This window comes from Akebia trifoliata, chromosome 2, assembly GCF_017979445.1.
Source record: "Akebia trifoliata isolate Shusen 1 chromosome 2, ASM1797944v1, whole genome shotgun sequence".
NCBI lineage: Eukaryota > Viridiplantae > Streptophyta > Magnoliopsida > Ranunculales > Lardizabalaceae > Akebia > Akebia trifoliata.
In genome coordinates, this window is record NC_141376.1 from 17,917,432 (window position 1) to 17,937,072 (window position 19,641).

General features: G+C 36.4%; 1 protein-coding gene across 1 annotated transcript in view; it reads right to left on the bottom strand.

Annotated features, from left to right (window-relative positions):
• Positions 1 to 18,872, bottom strand: part of LOC147409845 (glucose-inhibited division family A protein) — a 31,296-nt gene extending 12,424 nt beyond the window's left edge. The window contains exons 1-5 of the mRNA XM_086431923.1: positions 18,567 to 18,872; positions 17,117 to 17,268; positions 6,595 to 6,686; positions 1,899 to 2,012; positions 785 to 1,115 (exon numbers count right to left, since the gene is read on the bottom strand). Of these exons, the coding sequence (XP_086288049.1) occupies positions 785 to 1,115; positions 1,899 to 2,012; positions 6,595 to 6,686; positions 17,117 to 17,268; positions 18,567 to 18,783 (906 nt within the window). The 5' untranslated portion in view covers positions 18,784 to 18,872. The remainder of the gene's footprint in view (positions 1 to 784; positions 1,116 to 1,898; positions 2,013 to 6,594; positions 6,687 to 17,116; positions 17,269 to 18,566) is intronic.
• Between the last annotated feature and the right edge of the window lie 769 nt (positions 18,873 to 19,641).

The following is a 19,641-nucleotide window of genomic DNA, read 5'->3' on the forward strand; positions in this document are numbered from 1 at the left end:
GATTTGGACCCTTGGAGTAGATCCAAATAAAAATATGGATTGATGTCCCTTGACCCAAGTCTGATACGGATCCGTCCCTATATCCGACTAGATCCGAATGATATATATTTTGAAATTATATTTTTATGTTTTCAAAATATCTTTTTTCTACTACTTTAATGTAACATGAAATCTTATAAAATAAAAGAATTATAATAGTAAAATTGACTAGTACAGCAATTAGAAAAGAAATATAGAAAAAAAAAAAAAAAAACAAGTTGAATGGTACGGAATTATTTGAACCTACAGACCCGAATCAAGTAATTTGGTCAGGTCAGATCTTGATTTGGTGAAAGTAAAATGGTTCAGATATGGTTTTAACTAATAGGATCCGAATCGGATTCGGATGAGAATCCAGTTCTGGATTTAAATTTTGGATCTGGATATGGATATGCAGATCCAGCCTGAACCCAACTCATTTTAAGCCCTATGAATGATGTCCCAAAGGTCTTACTGCATCATGACCACAAATTTTGTGTGAGGCAGGTTGCATTCCCAAGTAATGAGTTAAACCTCAAACCAACAAGGACCACATACCCTTTTAATATTTCTAAGGACGTGATTATCAGTAGTTAATTGGCTACTGCTTCATTATTCCTTAGGTTGGTCGACTTGCTGAAAGTGACAGATATACCATGCAATATATAATTTGTTTTGAGGAAGCAAATCATAAACCAGAATTTCAAACTCTAGATGAAGTAGAATCAAGTCTTATGAATCTACATATGAGATAAGTTAAAAGGACCTCTTCATCTCCATGTTGGGGTTCTAACCCAGAGAAATCAACAGTACGATAGTCAACACGTGCAGGAGTTCCGGTCTTCAATCGATCAGTTTCAAACCCCAAGTGCTGTAAGTTTTCAGTGAGTCCATGAGAAGCTGACTCACCAGCTCTCCCTGCTGACATGGATGCTCTTCCAACCCAAATCTTACCACTCATAAAAGTGCCAGTTGTGAGGACAACAGAAGGAGCATAAAAGTTCATTCCAAAGAAAGTACGAACACCTTCCACATTGTCATTCTTGCCAAGTAAAATATCAGTTACCATAGCCTCTCTAATTGAAAGGTTTGGAGTGCTGAAACAACCGAAAAAAGCACACTAATTAGAAGATGTTTATGGTAGTGCAGCTATAAAATATGCGTACGAGTTTGTATGTGCATAAGAAGTCCAGTCCATCTAAGTGCTAACAGCCAGGCAGAATCTATATAATAAACACAATGGTTGATCCCACTCTCTTTATCTCCCACATAAAGAGGGGTTGGGATTTAATCTACCTATGAAGCTTGGGGACAACTTTTGACTTGATTGTCATGTGTGTTTTTCTTCCTTTCCAAAAATACCCTTCCAACTTTATTATATTTCCTCTGCTACTACTCCCTTTCCAAAAATACCCCTCCAACTTTATTGTCCAACTTTATTGTCTTTTACCCTCCTAACCCCAAAGAGGATGCCCGTGCCTATGGCACGGCCAAACTCTAGCACTCTAACAATACAAATCACAATGGAGTCTCCTAATATTAAAGGGATACATTTGATAAGGTCTACTATATGAAGGAAAAAACATCTCGAGCATGGGTGAGGACTTCTGTTTCATCTATGCATGGTGTACAGTGTCATCTATCAAAAAAGCAAGCTTGAATAAATGTACGGAACAAGATAATTTGGTTTATTTTTTACTTAGAAAGCATGCGTTTTCTTTGTTCCCTTCTTGGGCTGGTCACCTGGACCTCACTTATTATAATAAAAATCTTTGCTTATCCAAGTAAAAAAAAAAAACACACTTTGGAATACTCTACTCTGTTCAAAAGAGCTTAACAGAGCGTGTACAAATAAGAGAACAATTGACAGACATACTTGCCTTTCCACAACTTTCTTCATTTCCATGGCATATTCCCTCTTATCAGTTTGGGCACGCAATGCCCAAACAGCAGGGCCTCTAGAGAGGTTGAGAACACGTTTCTGTAAGTAGCACCTACAGTAAAGGAGTTGGAAACAATCATTAGCAGATTTGGTATATCTAAACGATAAACATGAGGAAAATGAAATGCAAGAGAATTTACAGTGAGAAAATAAAATTATTGGAAACAATCAAATGCAATGCCAAATCAAACTCAAATAGGATTATATAACTGTACAGTTCATCAGTGTTACAGATTCTCCATTTTTTTTTTCTTTTCTCCTTTTTTGATAAAAATAAGAAGAAGAAAAAAAAATAAATTGTATTCATGGTTTAAAATCCTTGTTTAGATTGAAGGTTTCTGCAGGAGAACAACCGAAGCAGTCTAAACACCAAAACATTCCAAGAGATTCCATAATATTATGAAACATTCATTCCAGACATAATTCATAGTTTTGCATACCAATAAAAAGAAGATAATGAACAGCCACCAATATCCCCCCCATGGTATTATTATTAACATGTGCCCTAAGGGCACACTTTAAAGTACAATAAATAAACTTTGGGAATAAGCATCTGAGGGTATTTTGGTAAAAAACAATTGTTTTAAGGGCATTTTTGGTACAAAATCCAATTTCCAAAGTGTATATATTGCACTTTTGTGTGTGCCCTTACCCTTAAAATATTGCTATAATATTTGTAGTGTAACATCATGCTCATTTTTTCCAAAATAACAGTCATTGTACTTGGTATTTAAGATTGTCACAAACAAAGTATTTAATTTCAGTCACAATGTCTACTCCGGCCAGCCTGAAAATGGGATCTTCTGTAGAAATATTTCGATCAGTGTAAAAATAAATGCATTTTTCATGGAAATGTCGGGGAAATTATGGAAATAAGGGGAAATGTTTCATTGGAACTACAGAAAATGATAAAACGGACAAGAAAACACATTTATAAATCATCAAACCACAATAGAAAACCATATTGGAATGTGAGAACAATGGAAAATAGCATTCTGCTATGCATTCACACTGGTATGGCCCAATTACAAATAGATAATATCATACCCCCTATTTTACAAATCTCAAGGATGGGATGCCCAACATGTCTTTGATGTAAGCCTTTCTAGCCGTGAAAGGCAAATCAGAAACAATTAATCACAATTCATTCGAACTAATGAATGAGTATTGTGTATAAAGATTTACAAGTTCTTTGTAGAAGAAATTTAAATTTTTGTTTTATTCTATAAATTTTTATAGATAGATTCAGAATATCTTTAAAAAAGAAATTATTGGTTAAAGTTTGTGTTGAACCTTGTGGAAATGGAAATAGTTCGATATATTTCATGAAAATATGGTCACAAATAACCTATACAACATTATTTAATAAGTTTTTTTTCAAATAACAGCATGTAACAATGTTATTTTGAGAAATTTTTTGTTAGAAGGTTTACAAACTCAAATAATTGCATGATTTCCCTTCTTTTTTGCTTTTATCAAAGTAAAAGCTGTCATTTTGTAACTTCATTAAAATAAAATGGATGAGTAAAGATGATTTTAGTAAAAAAGGGAGGTCAAGGTGATCAACCTGAGGAAGAACAACAACCAAACAAACCCACAACCTCAAACACACTACTCTGCACTAAGACTACACACTCTTTCTCACCTTACAAGAAAATACTCCCAAACTCCTTGAAGAGCAAACACCAAAAGAGCAACAAGGCTAACGAGGACAAGACAACTTCCTGCATACACAACTCCTTTCCCTAAAAACTTCGACCATTTCTCTCCTCCAAAGGCTCTAGCATATAGCAAACGGAACTCCCCCCCCCCCCCCCCCCCCCCCCCCCCAACACCCACCCACACATAAAATATGTTTGGACTTAGAGAATGAGCAGTTCCAAGCCAACCAAGAGTCAAAAAGATCATGAATAGTCAAAGGAAAGCAACCCTCCACCCTAAATAGCAACAAATAATGCAACCAAATTTGATATGTGAGGTGCAAATGTATAATAACACGAATCCCATTGCCTCTCCCCAATCATGTCATCTCTTCCCACCTTTACCTTTTTCCTAAACAACGGAAGTCTTCTCAAAACAATTCTTAATATCATATGTGAACTGTAGTGAAGCCCCCCATTACATTTTTACACCCAAAATAACGATAATGCCCCCACATCATTATAACAATCTTTTTTACTTCTCAAAAAGAAAGAAAAAGAAGAAAAAAAGCTTTAATCCTCAATAGAAAAAAGAGATCCTTTTTCAATAACTAATGAGAGAATTTATAGATCAAAACAATATGCACAAGAGGACCCAAAAAGAACTAAAAAAATATTAATAAAAGGGTGATCTCATAAAATCACAAAGAAAGAACATGAGCTCAAAAGCTGAAACCTAAAAGTTGTTTATAAAACCCAAAATAATCATTCAGTCCAACTCTTTACCATGTCAGTTACCGATGTCAATAGGGTGCACGGATGATATTAACACACGAAGAAGACCTCCTGGCTTGAATTTATCTTCTCTATATTGTATGGTTATATCATGATGCTTTATGGGTTTGTATCTCTATTTTTCTGGACAATTTGTCAGGATCACATTACTTTTGATTTGAGATTTAATATTCATTGATGAATGCCTCTATATTTGGACAAAGTGGAAAGATGATATTTTACACCATTTCCAATGACATATGGCTTGCCATGAGTTGTGTTTTGTCTAGAGAAAAATACATGTTTTGAGAGACACTTGGGACTTTTTTACAGCTTTTTGGGGAAGTTGTGCACATCCTTCTCGTATTTTTTGACATTTTTCTGTCTAAAATATTACGGTGGTGATTATGATGATTGCATCTAAAACTCTCTCGAAGTTATGTGATTTGATATGGTTGGAAAAGAAATGGATGTTCAATTTTGAAACTAATGAAGTCTAAAAGTGACTTTCAGTAGTTGCTAGCCTGATTGTATCTTATGGGATAATGCTTTGATGATGTTGTGGCTTTATTTTCTTTCTTAAAGTATTGGTTTCTCGACAGAGCCTTTATCATGGCCAAAGAAAAAAAATTTATTCATTTTAGGATCCACTAGTGGTAGTATCCCTTCTCTTCCCTAAGTGCATTGATGTCATTACAAATCACTAGGGTGAAGTTACATGGGTCTAATCACTCGATTAAAATTGTTCATTTCCACAATGTGATGGGATACTTCAATGTAAAAGGCTATTAAACACTTGGAAAGTGATTCGAAGTTCTAAAGTGGAAAGCAACAAAAAATATATTATTTGTGAATAATATATATTTGCATAGCTCCATGTCCTAGTTTAGTCTTTTTAATGAGATACACAATTTGTGATGTTCCTAAGTAATACTCCTTTCAGTCTTTTAGAATTTCATCTACTAAAACACATAAACATTAAAAGAAATAAAATGCAAGGAATTCATTTTTGTTTTTAATTTGACTAAGCAAAAGCTTCAAAAGTACATGAATTTGGCTGTTTATATATCCCATGTACTGCAAGGGATTTGTTATGTTTAATATATGTTGAAAAAAAGGGGGAGGGGGAATCATTAAAATAAAAGGTAGACATGTACGAAATGTGTCAACTGATTCTTTTTGTTTTTTTTTGATAAATAACTGATTCTTTTTGTTAATTAAAAGCATGTGAAAAGGGGCAGATTTAAGAACTATTTACAAGCACAAGGATCTTGCAAATTTAACTCATATTGGGTTATGGTTTGAGAATTGGGAAAAGTCAAGAAAAGAAAAGAAAAAAATCTCATGCAAGTGAACAAGCGCGTTCTTGGATGCACCATGAATATGGTTGGTGATATTTTTTAATTTGAACTATGCATTTTGTATTCATGCATTTGGACAGAAATCAGTTGGTGACACTTTTCCTCCATGTCAAAAAAAAAAAAATTATATATATAATGGGAAATCATGAATTTTAATATAAACATTAAGCTTGCAAAAAAAAAAATGTCTAGGGGTCCTTTTCATATCTTTAAAAGCAAGAGAGAAAATTTTCTGATCTAAGGTGACTTTTTTCATTTGGTTGGCCATCTTTGATAGAATCTTGAATGTTGATCACATTATTGCTCATGGTATTATTTGTGTGGACTTCTACTTGTGCAAAGCTTGGTAAATCAGTTGATCACCCCCTTATCCATTCGCCCAAGCTATCTAATCTCATTTCATTTCTCTTTCACATTCATTGGCCATTCCTTAGACCAATGTTATCGTTATTTCAGAGTTGAAAGTCAACTAGGAAAAGGATTTTACGGAGCTTAACAACTTTCATGGTTTATTATGGTATCTGGAAGGAAAGGAACAGTAGAGTTTTGGAGGAAAGGAGCATCCCTGAGGTCAACACTTTAGGTTGTCTTTTTTTTCCTTCTTTTTTTTTGTGAAATTTTTATTAATGAGAATTGCGCAAAATCACAAAATAATTTGGAAAGTCAATATGTAGTCTACAATGATTTAAAAAAGAGAGTTACTATTGCCACAACAACTTTTATTAACGCCACAACAGCTGTGTGCAATTCTTTGGTGATTTACATAGGAATTGGTGTGACATTAGTAAGAGTTTGCATGGCAATAGCAGCTCTCTTAAAAAAACTTTCTGTCAAAATTGATTTGTTTTTTCGATAATACCTATCTGCAATTTTCCCAATTTCCCCACCAAGCGCATCTACTTCATGCACTAATTGTGACTTTGCAGGTCCACCTACTGCTGGATTGCAAGGCTGTACGTCGAAAAAGGTAAATAATTATGATGTGAGATGCAAATATGCTTAATATGAGAGATAATCTGTCCAGTACTTTGATGTGTACTTATTAAATCTAAAAGAAACCTTTCTAAAACAGGAATCCTAGAAAGTTTGGTATTGCACATAAGAATATGCCATTTAACTTGGAAATTTAAGACATGAACAATTGGAATTTAGAACTAGAATCACCATGTTTTAAAACTAAATGAATGCCAGTTGTTTTCCTGCAACAGGAAAGGAATAAAAAAGAATATAAATACAGTGAACCAGCTCAACACAGATAAGGTCTTACAACCTTTCAATCATGGCAAGTGTTGAGTTAATAATCCATCAGGATTATTATTAAATTTCAATATGTTTCCACAAAATTATTTCCATAACGATCAGCAGAAATTTAACCAACGATTCCTCTTCATAAATATTTCAATGGAACTCACAAAATATTTTAGTAGACTGCAAACTTCAACTAAAATATTTCTTGTAGTTGCAGTTTGAGGTCTTGAGGTCCCGTCGAAGGTGACCTTTTCTTTTGCTTGGCTGTTTTGTATAGGATTATTAACAAATATCATTTAGTCATATGGGGTTTTGCTATGCTAACTTAAGTTTCTTTTGTAAATCTAGTTGTCAGTCTGTTAAGTGTAGTTCAATGCAATTTTGTTCTGGAAGTTTGGTCTGTTTTCCTTTTATATCATAGTTCCATTCTTCTTGGTGCTTCCCTATAGTAGTTTTAAATCAAAGTTGGCAAATTAAGTCATTCTCACTTAAGAGAGGATTTTAGGGTCTCTAAATCCCTTTGTTGTGTGTTGGGGTATCCGGATGGAAAAATATAGTAGATCTTGAAGTGGAGGAGCACCCTCTTCAAAACGCGATTATTAGTATTATGGGCTTCTTGTTTTTCTGGTGTAAGCCATTCAGGAAGCTCAAAGGTGTATTTTTTGAGGAATTATTATTTAGATGGGATCTCATTATTGGAATATGTTATGTTATGTTTAGTTTTTTAGTTTTTTCCTTTGTAAGGGCATTTATGTCCATTCACTCTGGTTATTATTATAAATACCCTTGCCAAGCCCTCATTGAGGCCTGACAATTTTTCTTCTATTATTCTTCTTGGTATCGGAGCCCTAGAGACCCATTGACAGCTCCCCTTGACTTATTTCACTCTTCGCTTTTGGCCCCTTCAAGCATCCTCCTACTCTCTTCTCCTCCAACTGTTTTTGTTTGATCTTGGAACTCAACAAACCTAGCAACAGGATCTTTTAAGGGCTTCTCCTTCGGGGGTTTCTTCTCTTTTTATTTGTTTATTTTGGCCTGAGATGTCCCAATCGCATGCTGCAATAGGGCTGGTTTGCGAAAAGCCTGCACTGTAGACTGTGTTCCATGCTGCCAGGAGGTTACTGCGATGGTTTTTTTGCTGCTGGGCTGCGATAGGTGTTTTGTTGTTGGGCAGTAATAGCATTTTTGGCTCAATGTTTAGGGCTGTGTGAAACTACTATGTGTTGTGACAGTGCTGTGGGCCTTGCGATAGTGCTGTGTGGCTGTGATAGGGCTGTTGGCCTCTTGATTAGGGCAGTGTGAGAGTGTTGTGTGCTATGCGACGGGTGTGTGTCTTCCGATGGTGCTGTGTGATGTTTTGTGTTGCTGTTTTGTGAGTGGCTGCTATGGAATAGTGCTGTCGCCCTCCTCTTTTTTAAGATCGCACATTGGATTTAGGTTTGCATGCAACCTCCCTTCAAACCAAATCTTCAGATTTTGTTTTGCTCTTCAACTTTGTGAAGAACTTCTGTTTCTGTGAAGCTGCTATGAGTTCAGTTCTTTGCCTCGGTTTTTTCTCCAGTTCTCTAGTGATCTCGTGTAGTCTTTCTACATTTTCTTCTTGTTCTACTTCTTTTTATTTGTTTGTCTTTGTGAGTTATGACATCGAATCAAGAGAACAAGGAATCAAATACTTCTGTTGGGCACAACTCCTAAACCCAACGTATTACTAGTGCTCTTTTGGATGGCCGAAACTTTCAATCCTGGTCTCAATCTGTGAGACTCTATTTGAGAAGTCAAGGTAAATATGGATGGCTTTTGGGTACTGTTGACAAGCCACCTACCACTGATCCCAAATTTGAACAATGAGAAATCGATAATTACACTATTCTCGGATGGTTGTTTAATTCCATGGAACAGCGTATCTATACTACGTTTATCTACTATGAAACTGTCACATCTTTGTGGTCAACTCTCACTCAGAGATATTGCCCAAGCTACCCAAGGGACTCAAAACGTAGCAAATTATTTTGGGTTTCTTCAGTCCCGATGGAAGGAGCTCTCTCATTATGAGTCTATGACTAAGCTATCTGCAGAAGCAACCGAATATGTGATTAAGCGAATTGCTCGACATCAGACATACCAATTTCTCATGGGCTTACGTCCCGAGTTTGAGGCACTTCAGATACAAATTCTTAACACCTCCTTCGCCTTCCCTATTTGAGACTTCTACAACCATTGATACTAATGGGCATTGTCATCATGAATTTCCATCTCAGACTCAAACTCGTATTCTTTCTGCTCCAACGACAGATCAGATGGCTATTGCAGCCAATTCGAGTTTCTCTAACTCTCGTGCTCAAGGAGCTAGGAGTCGTGGCCATGGTCGAGCGAGTGGTCAAGGACTGTTGCTTTCAACTGTACCCTCACTTATTACGATCTACTGCTACTCCTCTTTAGGGCAATCTACTCCCCATGTTGCCATTGAGAATTCATCATCTGTTTCTACCACTAACCCTCTTATTCCTCCTCCGCCTGACACTATTGATTTACAACTTCAGACTCAAATTGCCACTATTGTCGACGATTAGATCCATGCCAATACTCGATCATCCTCGACTGTGGCCTCAGTTACCACACCTCCAGGCACATCTTCTATCTTTCATGTCACTCAGTCAGGTCCTGCTCCCCTAACATGGGTTATTGATTTTGGAGCCTTTGATTACATAACCTGTGAGTCTAGCCATTTTATTTCTTCTACTTTTCCCATTACTCATAAGGAGGTTCTCTTGCTGGTAGGTTTCTTACACCTATACATAGTAAGGGTACCATCCCCTTATCCTTTGGTATTTCTCTTGATTCAGTGCTTCATATTTCTCACATATCTCTTAACCTCTTGTCTATGAGTAGTATTGCCAAATCTTTAAATTGTTCAGTGAAATTTTTTCCTACTCACTGTCATTTTGAAGACCTAACTTTGAAGAGGATTTTTTTCAATGGATATGAGCGGGATGAGTTGTACCTATTTGGATCCTCTCATATTGCTGCTCTGACTTCTATGTTTCCATCATCTAGGAGTCATACGTTTTCTACTCAGCCTTTAGAATTATGACATGCTCTCTTAGGACATGCTAATTTTCAGCACTTATATTTTTTATTTTCTGTTTTAAAAACTTCTTATAGTGGACACAAGTTTCAATGCTCTATGTTTGAGGTTTCTAAACACACACGTATTTCATATATTCCTCATATGCTTCGATTTAATACAATGTTTAATTTAATTCATTCTGATGTGTAGGGGCTGGTTATCAGTATTATGTTACATTTATAGATGATTATTCTCGCTGCACTTGGATCTATTTGATGCGTTCTCGTTCTGAGGTGCTACCTATTTTTGTTAATTTTCTTAAAATGATTCAGACCTAATACAACATTATTGTTAAATCTCTTCAGTCTAATAACAGAGGAGAATATATCTATGATGGGATTCGTTCTCATCTTCATGAGCATGGTATGCTTCACCAATTGACTTGTCCCTACACCCCATGAGCAAAACGGGGTGGCGGAACGCAAGAATCGTCACCTTATGAATATTGTCTATTGCCTTCTTTGAGGAATGCATGTTCTTAAGTTACATTGGAATATGGCAGTCCTTACTACGGCTTTTCTTCTTAACCACGTACTAAGTCGCGCCTTAAGGGGTCAAGTGCCTCTACATGTTCTTCGTCCTGATGGCATCCTTTTTCCTATTATACCCAGAGTTTTTTGGTGCACTTGTTTTGTTCAAGACAGGACCCCTCATCACAAGAAATTAGATGATAAAGCGTTCGGTGTGTTTTCTTGGATTACTCCTCTACATCTTCTTTGCAAGACTATTTTCCTATGCAGGATCCTTCTCCTATAATGTTGCATTTTCCATCTTTGCCAACGCTTCCAGTTTACTCTCGTTGCCCTCGCCTCTTTCCAACCTTGTCAACCTCCTCCTTGAAATTAGGTATATTCTCTCTTACCCATGCTTCTATCCCTTCTATATCTGACTTTCACCTACCTATTTCACTTTATAAAGGTAAGCGGGGGTGTGTTACTGATCATCCTATTGCCTAGTTTGTTTCCTATCAAGGGCTCTCTTCTTCTTATCAGGCCTACCTTGTCGCCACTGATTATATTCGAGTTCCCCAATCTATTTCAGAGACTTTACAAGATCATCAGTAGACTGCTAAGATGGATGTTTTGCAAAAGAATCATAACTGGGAGCTTGTTCCCTTTCCCACTGAGGAACGGATTGTCGATTGTAAATGAGTTTTTACTATCAAGTATCTCGCGGATGGAACCGTTGATCGATACAAGACCCGCCTTGTTGCTAAAGGATTTACGCAGACTCCAGGAAAGGATTTTGGTGCGACTTTTGCCTTTGTAACCAAACTTTCTATTGTTCGTCTCCTTATCTCTTTAACTACGTGTCACTCATACCTCTTCACCAACTTGATGTGAAGAATTCATTTCTGAATGGTGATCTGACTGAGGTTTTTTATATGGATCCCTTCCTTGATTTCGTCTTTAGGGGAGTATTCTAGGAAGGTATGTCACCTTCTCAAATCTCTGTATGACCTAAAGCAATCTCCGCGAGCCTGGTTTCAGCACTTTTTTTTAAGTCATTTTATTTATAGAGTTCTCCATATGCCATTCAGATTATACATGTTTTGTTCATCGAGGATTGGATGATCGTTATGTTATTGTTCTGATTTTTGTAGATGCTATTATCCCGACTAGAGATGATGCTCAGTGGATTGAGAAGGTAAAGACGATATTGGGTTGTGCTTTTGAAGTTAAGGACTTTTGCTCTCTTAAGTACTTCTTAGGATAGAAGTGGCCCGCTCTCGCCGTGGTATTTCATTATCTCAATGCAAATACACATGGGATCTTCTTCGAGACACTGGTATACTTGGTTGGTGTCCTGCTTCTTCTCCTATGGACCAGAATCATCACCTTCATGCCGAATCTAGTGATTTATTATTTGATCATTCTTCTTATCAGAGACTCGTAGGCCGTTTAATTTATTTGACTAACGCTAGACTGGATTTGACTTTTGCGGTTAGTGGGATCAGTCAATTCATGCATGCTCCGCGCACTTCTCATCTTGATGTTGTTTATATTATTCTTCACTACTTGAAGTCACGTCCAAGACTTAAGCTCTTCTATTCATCCACTGCTTAACCTCATTTGTCATGTTTCACTAACGTTAATCATGTTGGTTCTATTACAGATAGGAGATCTACTTCTGATTTTTGTATTTTCTATGGTGGTAACTTGATCTCCTGGAAAAGTAAAAAAACAGAATGTGGTTTCACGTTATTCTACTGAAGCTGAGTATAGAGCTATGGCCCTTACACATGTGAGCTTATTTGGCTTCTTTCTTTGTTGACGGAACTGGGATTTCCTGCTAGTGGTTCCTCCACATTGTTTTGCAACAATAAGTCGACTATTATGCTTGCTTCTGACTCTGTCATTCACAAGAAAATCAAGCATATAGAAGTTGATGTTCACTTTCTCAGGAAAAAAGTTCAATCTGGTGCACTTCAAACAGCATTCATATCTTCTCCAAGTTATTTTGTTGACATGCTTACGAAGTTTGTTGGTCCTTCTGTTACTAACTCTCATCTTGTCAAGCTGAGCTAAGTTGATATATTTGCTCCAGCTTGAGGGGGAGTATTGGAATATGTTATGTTATATTTAGTTTTTTAGTTTTTCCTTTGTAAGGATATTTATGTCCATTCACTCTGGTTATTATTATAAATACCTTTGCCAAGCCCTCATTGAGGCTTGACAATTTTTCTTCTATTATTCTTCTCTCATATGTAAGGCCTTTTACTAGGATTTTATATTTCATCCCATGTATTAAGTAGGTTCCCTCAACTTATTTTTTTTCATTAAAAAATCATTTATATCTATCAAAAAATTGGACCATCTTCGTCATATATTTAAAACATAATAAAAAAAGTATAACATAATGCACGACTAAATACCTAATAATTTATTCATTTTTTATTTTATTTTTTATTTTTTATTTTTTATTTTTTTATCAGAACAATGATTTATTAAAAAGGGAATAGTCGAGATAACCAAACCAAAAACAAAGATACAAAGGAAAAACAAAACAATGAAAAAGAAAAAAAAAACACGCTTGATGATTCCCCATAAGATTATTTACCAAATCCCATCTAGTCAAGAAATCCTTAAAAAAAAAGACCCCTCTAGCTTCCCCGAACCCCAAATACCAATGGAATAAAAGGCCAAGCATATCCAAAACAAATTCATGTGAATCCCTGTCTTTGTTCTCGAATAACCTAGCATTCCTTTTCTTCCAATCTCCCCAACAAATAGCAAACGGGACAAAACTCCACAATTTCCTCTTGAAAGCTAAGAAACCTCCACCCAATTCAGACAAAATAGAGGAGGACACTGCACAATGGATGAGAACATGATTGACAGATTCATCATCTGCTTTGCACAAACTACAGAAATTCACGGATATGATAACCCGTTTCCTCACATTATCCAATGTAAGAATACGCTATCTCATCCCCACCCAAATGTAAAAAGCCACCTTGGAGGGAACGGACGGCCCCCAAACCGCTTTGAAAGGAAACCACTCATCCACATTAGACAAAGCCTTGTAGAAAGACCTTACTAAAAAATGGCCCTTTTTTGCAAGCGTCCAAAGTCTCGCATCATCCACCTCTTGGTTGCATGCCAAAGAATGAAGGATCAAGAGTAACTCTGTGACCGATTCCAACTCCCAATCATTGAAAGCTCTCTTGAACCTAAATCCCACCCTCCTCCACTACCTGAAAGACGAAAAAAATCACTTACAGGAGCCCTTTTCTTATTAGACATTGCAAATGAGCCTGAAAATGGGTCATTTAAGCAAAAGTCACCGCACCAAACATCTTCCCAAAACTGAACTGGATTACCTCTCCCAACTACAAACCGAGTCTTAATTTGGAACAACAGCAAGACTTTTTGAATACCTATCCAAATACCGCAACCATAAGTTCCACGAGTTACGCCACTTTCCCAACCAAGGTGCTTTTCCCCATACTTCACCACAATCACTCTCCTCCATAAACTAAACCGCTCACAACAAATCTCCACTACCACTTACCCAAAAGAGCATGATTCATCTGCTTCAGATTATGGATCCCTAACCCTCCATTCTTCTTCGGCCTACAGATACATTTCCAACTGACCAAATGGAATTTCCTATTCCCTACCCTACCATGCCACAGAAAATACCTAAAATGTCTATTATGTCTAGCCTCTATAATTGCAATGATCACGAACAAGAATAAGAAATAGACATGAATGCTAGACAAAGCAGTTTTGAAAAAAGTCAACTCCCCCCTGGATAAATACCTTGCTTTCCAATTGAATAGTCTCCTCTCAATCTTTTCCACCACCAGATCCCAAATAGACTTGCAGTTGAAAGAAGCCCCCAACGGCATCCCCAAATAGGAAGTCAGCAAAGAACCCGCCTAGCAACCCAAAAACACTCCCAAAAATTCAATATCCCCAACATCCCCTACTGCATACACCTTACTCTTTCCAACATTCAGAGGAATGTCAGAAAAAGCCTCAAAGCACACTAGGATCCCAATCAAGAACCAAATCTACTGGAGCGAAGCATCCAACAAAAATAACGTATTATCCACAAACTGGAGATGAGAGACCAAAGGCCCTACTATCAAAACCTTGAAATCAGTAATATCTCCATTCACTACAACCTTGGACACCATACGCCCCAACGCCTTAGCCAGAATGATAAAAAGAAACGAGGAAAGAGGGTCCCCTTGTCTGAGGACCCACAAGATCCTAAAAAACCGTGGAAACCCATTAACTAGAATAGCAAAAGAAGGAGAGGAGACGCATTTCATCACCCAACTAATCCACTTTTATTCAAATCCCATACACCCCAACAAATACCTCAAGCTATTCCAACTAACATGGTCATTCACCTTCTCTAGATCGACTTTACAAACTACACCCGACACCCAAGATCTCAACCTCAAATCTATTCATTCATTTGCAACCAACACCCCATCCAAGATTTGTCTTCCATGCACAAATGCCCCTTGAACCAAACTAATAATATCTTCCATAACCACCATTAATCTCAAAGCCAAAAACTTAGAGATGATCTTATAAGTCACCCCCACCAAGCGAATTGGTCTAAAGTCAATATCCTTCATGCCTTCATTCTTTGGGATCAAAGTAAAGAAAGTGTTGTTTGAACCAAAATCTAGCACCCTGTTATGAAAGAAATCCGATAACACTACCATCAAATCCGATTTCACCACTTGCCAACATACTTTGAAAAATCCCATAGAAAACCTATCCGGCCCAGGAGCCTTGTCAAAACCAAAAGAAGAAATAACATAGTACACCTCTTCTTCCACAAAGGGCCCAAGAAATTGTATCAAAATCAAGCAAATCAAGCGATGGTCTCAAACAATGCTCCTCCATGTACAACTTTTTATAGAACTTCACAACCCCCGCCCTAATAACTTCCTCATCTTCCAACCATTCTCTATTAATCTTTAGCTTCTTAATGTAGTTCACCCAATTGTGATGGTTCACCCCTCCTTAAGCCATTTGATTCGGGATTTTTGCTTCCAACTAACTTCTTCCATAAGAGAAACACTTTGAAATTGGGTTTTGAGATTAACTCCTAAAACTTTCTCCTCTTCTAAAAGAATGTAAACCTCTTCCTTCCTATCAATAGAATCCACCCAAGTAAGAATGTCCCTCTTTCTCAACTCCACTCTACCAAAGGTATCAACACTCCAAACCTTTAACCTCTCCTTGATAACCTTTAATTTTAATCAAAACGCAACCCGTAGACTATCAAGAAAATACAAACCATTCCACCAAGACTGCACCAAATCTATAAACCCATCTTGGAGCAACCACATATTCTTGAAACAGAAAGGGGGAGGGAAATACCTCCCAATCCCAACTATAAGGGAAATGGGACAATGATCCGAGCTCAGTTTGAAGAGCGTTTCATGCACAATCGAACCAAAATGCTCCTCCCACACGCAAGACACAACAATCTATCAAGTCTCATCAAAGAGGAAATATTATGGTGATTAGACCACGTGAAGGACTTCCCACAAAGAGGAATATCCGCCAACTCATTATGGTTCATAAACTCTCCAAAAACTCTCATCTTTGAGCACAAGCCTCCCCCCCCAACCAGCATTTCTCAAAAGAAAATCTTATAACATTAAAATCCCAACCTAAACACCAAGGTTTACCCCAATATGTGCCCACGACATCCAGCTCAAGCCAATACTGACTCCTCTCGGCATTTACAAAAGGACTATACACTCCAGAGAAAACCCGCTCAAAATCTTCATTTATGCATTTACACAGAATGGAAGCAAAGAAAGCACCCAAAAGTGAATTCAACACGACAACAAATCTGACATCCGACATCAATATAATGCCACTTGTCCCCACAACAGGAACACAACACCAACAAATAATTCTTGAGCCCCAGATGCCTACAATAACCCGATTATCAACAACTTCCAATTTAGACTCATGAAGGGAGGCTACATGAGCTTTTTCAAAGAGAAGAACAGCTACTTTGGCTGAATTATTAAGGCCTAACATTCCAGCTGATACATTTAAGTTGCATTAAGAACTAGTGTGTGTCACCCATGTCTCTTACTCGATGACTGTAGGGCTATGTCACATGGACAGTTCAAAATGGATGTTATCATATTGTGTCCTTGTCTTTTCCGCACCAAACTAAACTTCACAGCTTCAAAGAAAACTATATCTCCAATTTTTTTAAGAAAAAAAAAGGTAATGATCTTATCATAGGTTATTTCAATTTTTGATAAATTTTATCTTTTTGAACACATAAAATTTTGAAGTCCATTACCTCTGAAATGCAAATAAACAAATCAAACAATGAAAAATAATCATTAAAATATCATAATTAAGATAATTCATTTTGTATACAGCTTTTATACTCCTTGTAAACTCCATACTTTTATTTGCTTATCAAAAGGGCGAAAAAGCAAAAAATAAAAATAAAAAATCAATCGAAAATAAGAAACCTATTAACTACAATTCAACATATTAACCTGCCACGCAATGCGATCAATATTTAGCGTGAGAAGAAGAGTCTTTGCCCCTAGACGAGCAGATGCGAGAGCAGCTTCGCAACCTGCATGTCCTCCTCCTACCACAATGACATCATATCTTTCTTCAAATCCATCAACAGCATTCTTCCAATCTACAAAAGAAGAAAATTTGGAAGATTATATTACTGTGATGATTTTTCTTTTATTATCAACTTTAGCACCCTCTTCAAATTGATTGTTAGAAAAGAGAGATCAAGGTAAGCCATGATAAAATTAAACCATCTTAAAGATTTAGTAAATGTATAATGACGTGTGCATGTTTATCGGTTGCATAAGGACTAATCACTCGCAAGCACAAAAACAAGGTCAACTTGGAACTTAGTTAAGTAAGAATACATAGGAGTTGCTATTTAAATCATGGACCAAGGTAACATACTCCAAGACCAATTGGGATACAATTAAAAATAGTGTAGACTATGTTTTGGGGCTTGCATACTTTGGCCCTAACTTCATGGACTCAATGCAACTTTCTTTCTTTAGATGGCGCAAGTTCTTTTCTTAGAAGTAATGAAATTATATTAAAACAAAGTTCAGGGCACCTCTTCCGCAAAATTTACAATAAAAACGAGAAGACAAATTATTTTGCAATTGAAAACACAATTTCAACTCAGTTTCTTGATGAAATATCTTACATTTTAAGATCCACATCATGAACTAAGTTGAGTTTAATGATTATAAAATATTGTTCGTGACAATCCAATTAAATACATTTTTTATTTGGGATCGAACACAATTTCCATACTTGGGTCGTGATGCAACATTAGTGTAAGAAGAATAAGAGCGAACGAGCAAAAAAATTATAATCCAAACAATAACCAAGATGCCTAACCCCCTTTGCAAGCTTAAAAAGCACAAGACTAATCTTGACTTTTAAAGGTTAATTGAAGTGAACAAGCGATGAAATTTTTTTTTTCTTTTTTTTTTAAGTTTAAGATGATTGTATTATATTAAAAACAAACAATGGTCGGGGAGACCACCATGGTATATACAGAGATTGACAATAACAACAACAACAACAAAAAAAGAAACTTATCATTGTCTGTTTGACATCAATTCAAAAAATAAAAGATACGTTTTTAAATTTCAAAAAGTAAAAAAAATGAGATTTAACTTTTATTTCCACCTATTTGAGTGTCAACTTTTATGTCAGAAGCCGAAATTTAAAACCTTGGGTGAAAAAGCGCCAACTTCAACTTTTTGAATCGAGCAACCATCTCACAAAAAGTTATTAAAATCTAAAAATCTAGTTCCTGAATCCACTATCTATGTATGATGTATCACATTTATCAAATACATCGCTAGTTATATAATTCACAGATAAACTATAGCAGAAGGTGTTTGATAAAATCACTAAGAGAGATAAAACAGGATAACATATCTTTTTATCTACCTTGGGAGCTTGAAGCTACAATGGAGAATCCCCGAGAAGCGCTCCAACTGAAGAATTTGCAGCTTCGATGATGTCGAAGCTTTCTTCGAAAACTGAATTCTTTGGGTTTATTTAGAAGATTGGATGATTGAGGAGGAAAGAGTGGTGGTGGTGTGAAGGGAGAATATAATCGGAAATGGCGGGAAATTCGAGTGAGATGGAGAGCAACGGTTGTCATGGAGAAATACTCGTTGTATTTTAAAAATTATTTGGATTTTGGAGATGAGAGAAGGGCTGATGAGTCTACTCTTCTGGTTCTGGGAGTGGTACTTGGTTTCACTATTGAGATAAGAGCATTACGTTTCATTTCTACCTCGTCTCGTCCGCTGTGGAGGTCACTCGGACGAGTCAATTCGCCATGAACGAGTCAGTCATTTAAATCGGTTTATAAGATTTTTTTTTTTTTTTTTTTTTTAATATGTTCTTATGTAAATAATTATTATTTTTCTTTTATAAACAATATTCTAGTAGATATCACATTTATGTAGAACATAAAGATTTAAATGGTTAAAAATCAATTTATTTAGATGAAGAAAACACAAAAATCAAAAAGATTCACCGAATTTTTTTATATGCAAAAAAAGATTTATCTGATTTATGTTTGATCTTGTGGGGTTAAAAGACTATCGTTGATTGAGATGACTCGGCCAAGTTGACAATTGAATTTTAAGGTGATACGATGAGAGAAATTTGTCGTGTTGACTTCAAAACTTGACCGATTCAATGACTCGTGAGAAACGTTCCCCTATTGGTGATTCTTGGGTTCACCTAATCAAGATTTCTCCTCAGATTGGGGCCAGAATATTGGTGATTCATGAGTTCACCTAATCTGGATTTCTTTTTAGACATTTTTAAGACGTGAATGTTGATGATCCAGACTTCACCGAATATGGCTTTCTTAGAAAATTTTGGGGCATCAAGATTGGTGATTCTGTCTAAGGTTGGTGTTGGGCCCTGAAGATTGGTGTTTCTCTCAAGTTCACCTAATGAGTCGTTCTGGAGTGACCTCAAGATTGTATCTCATATCCCACATCTT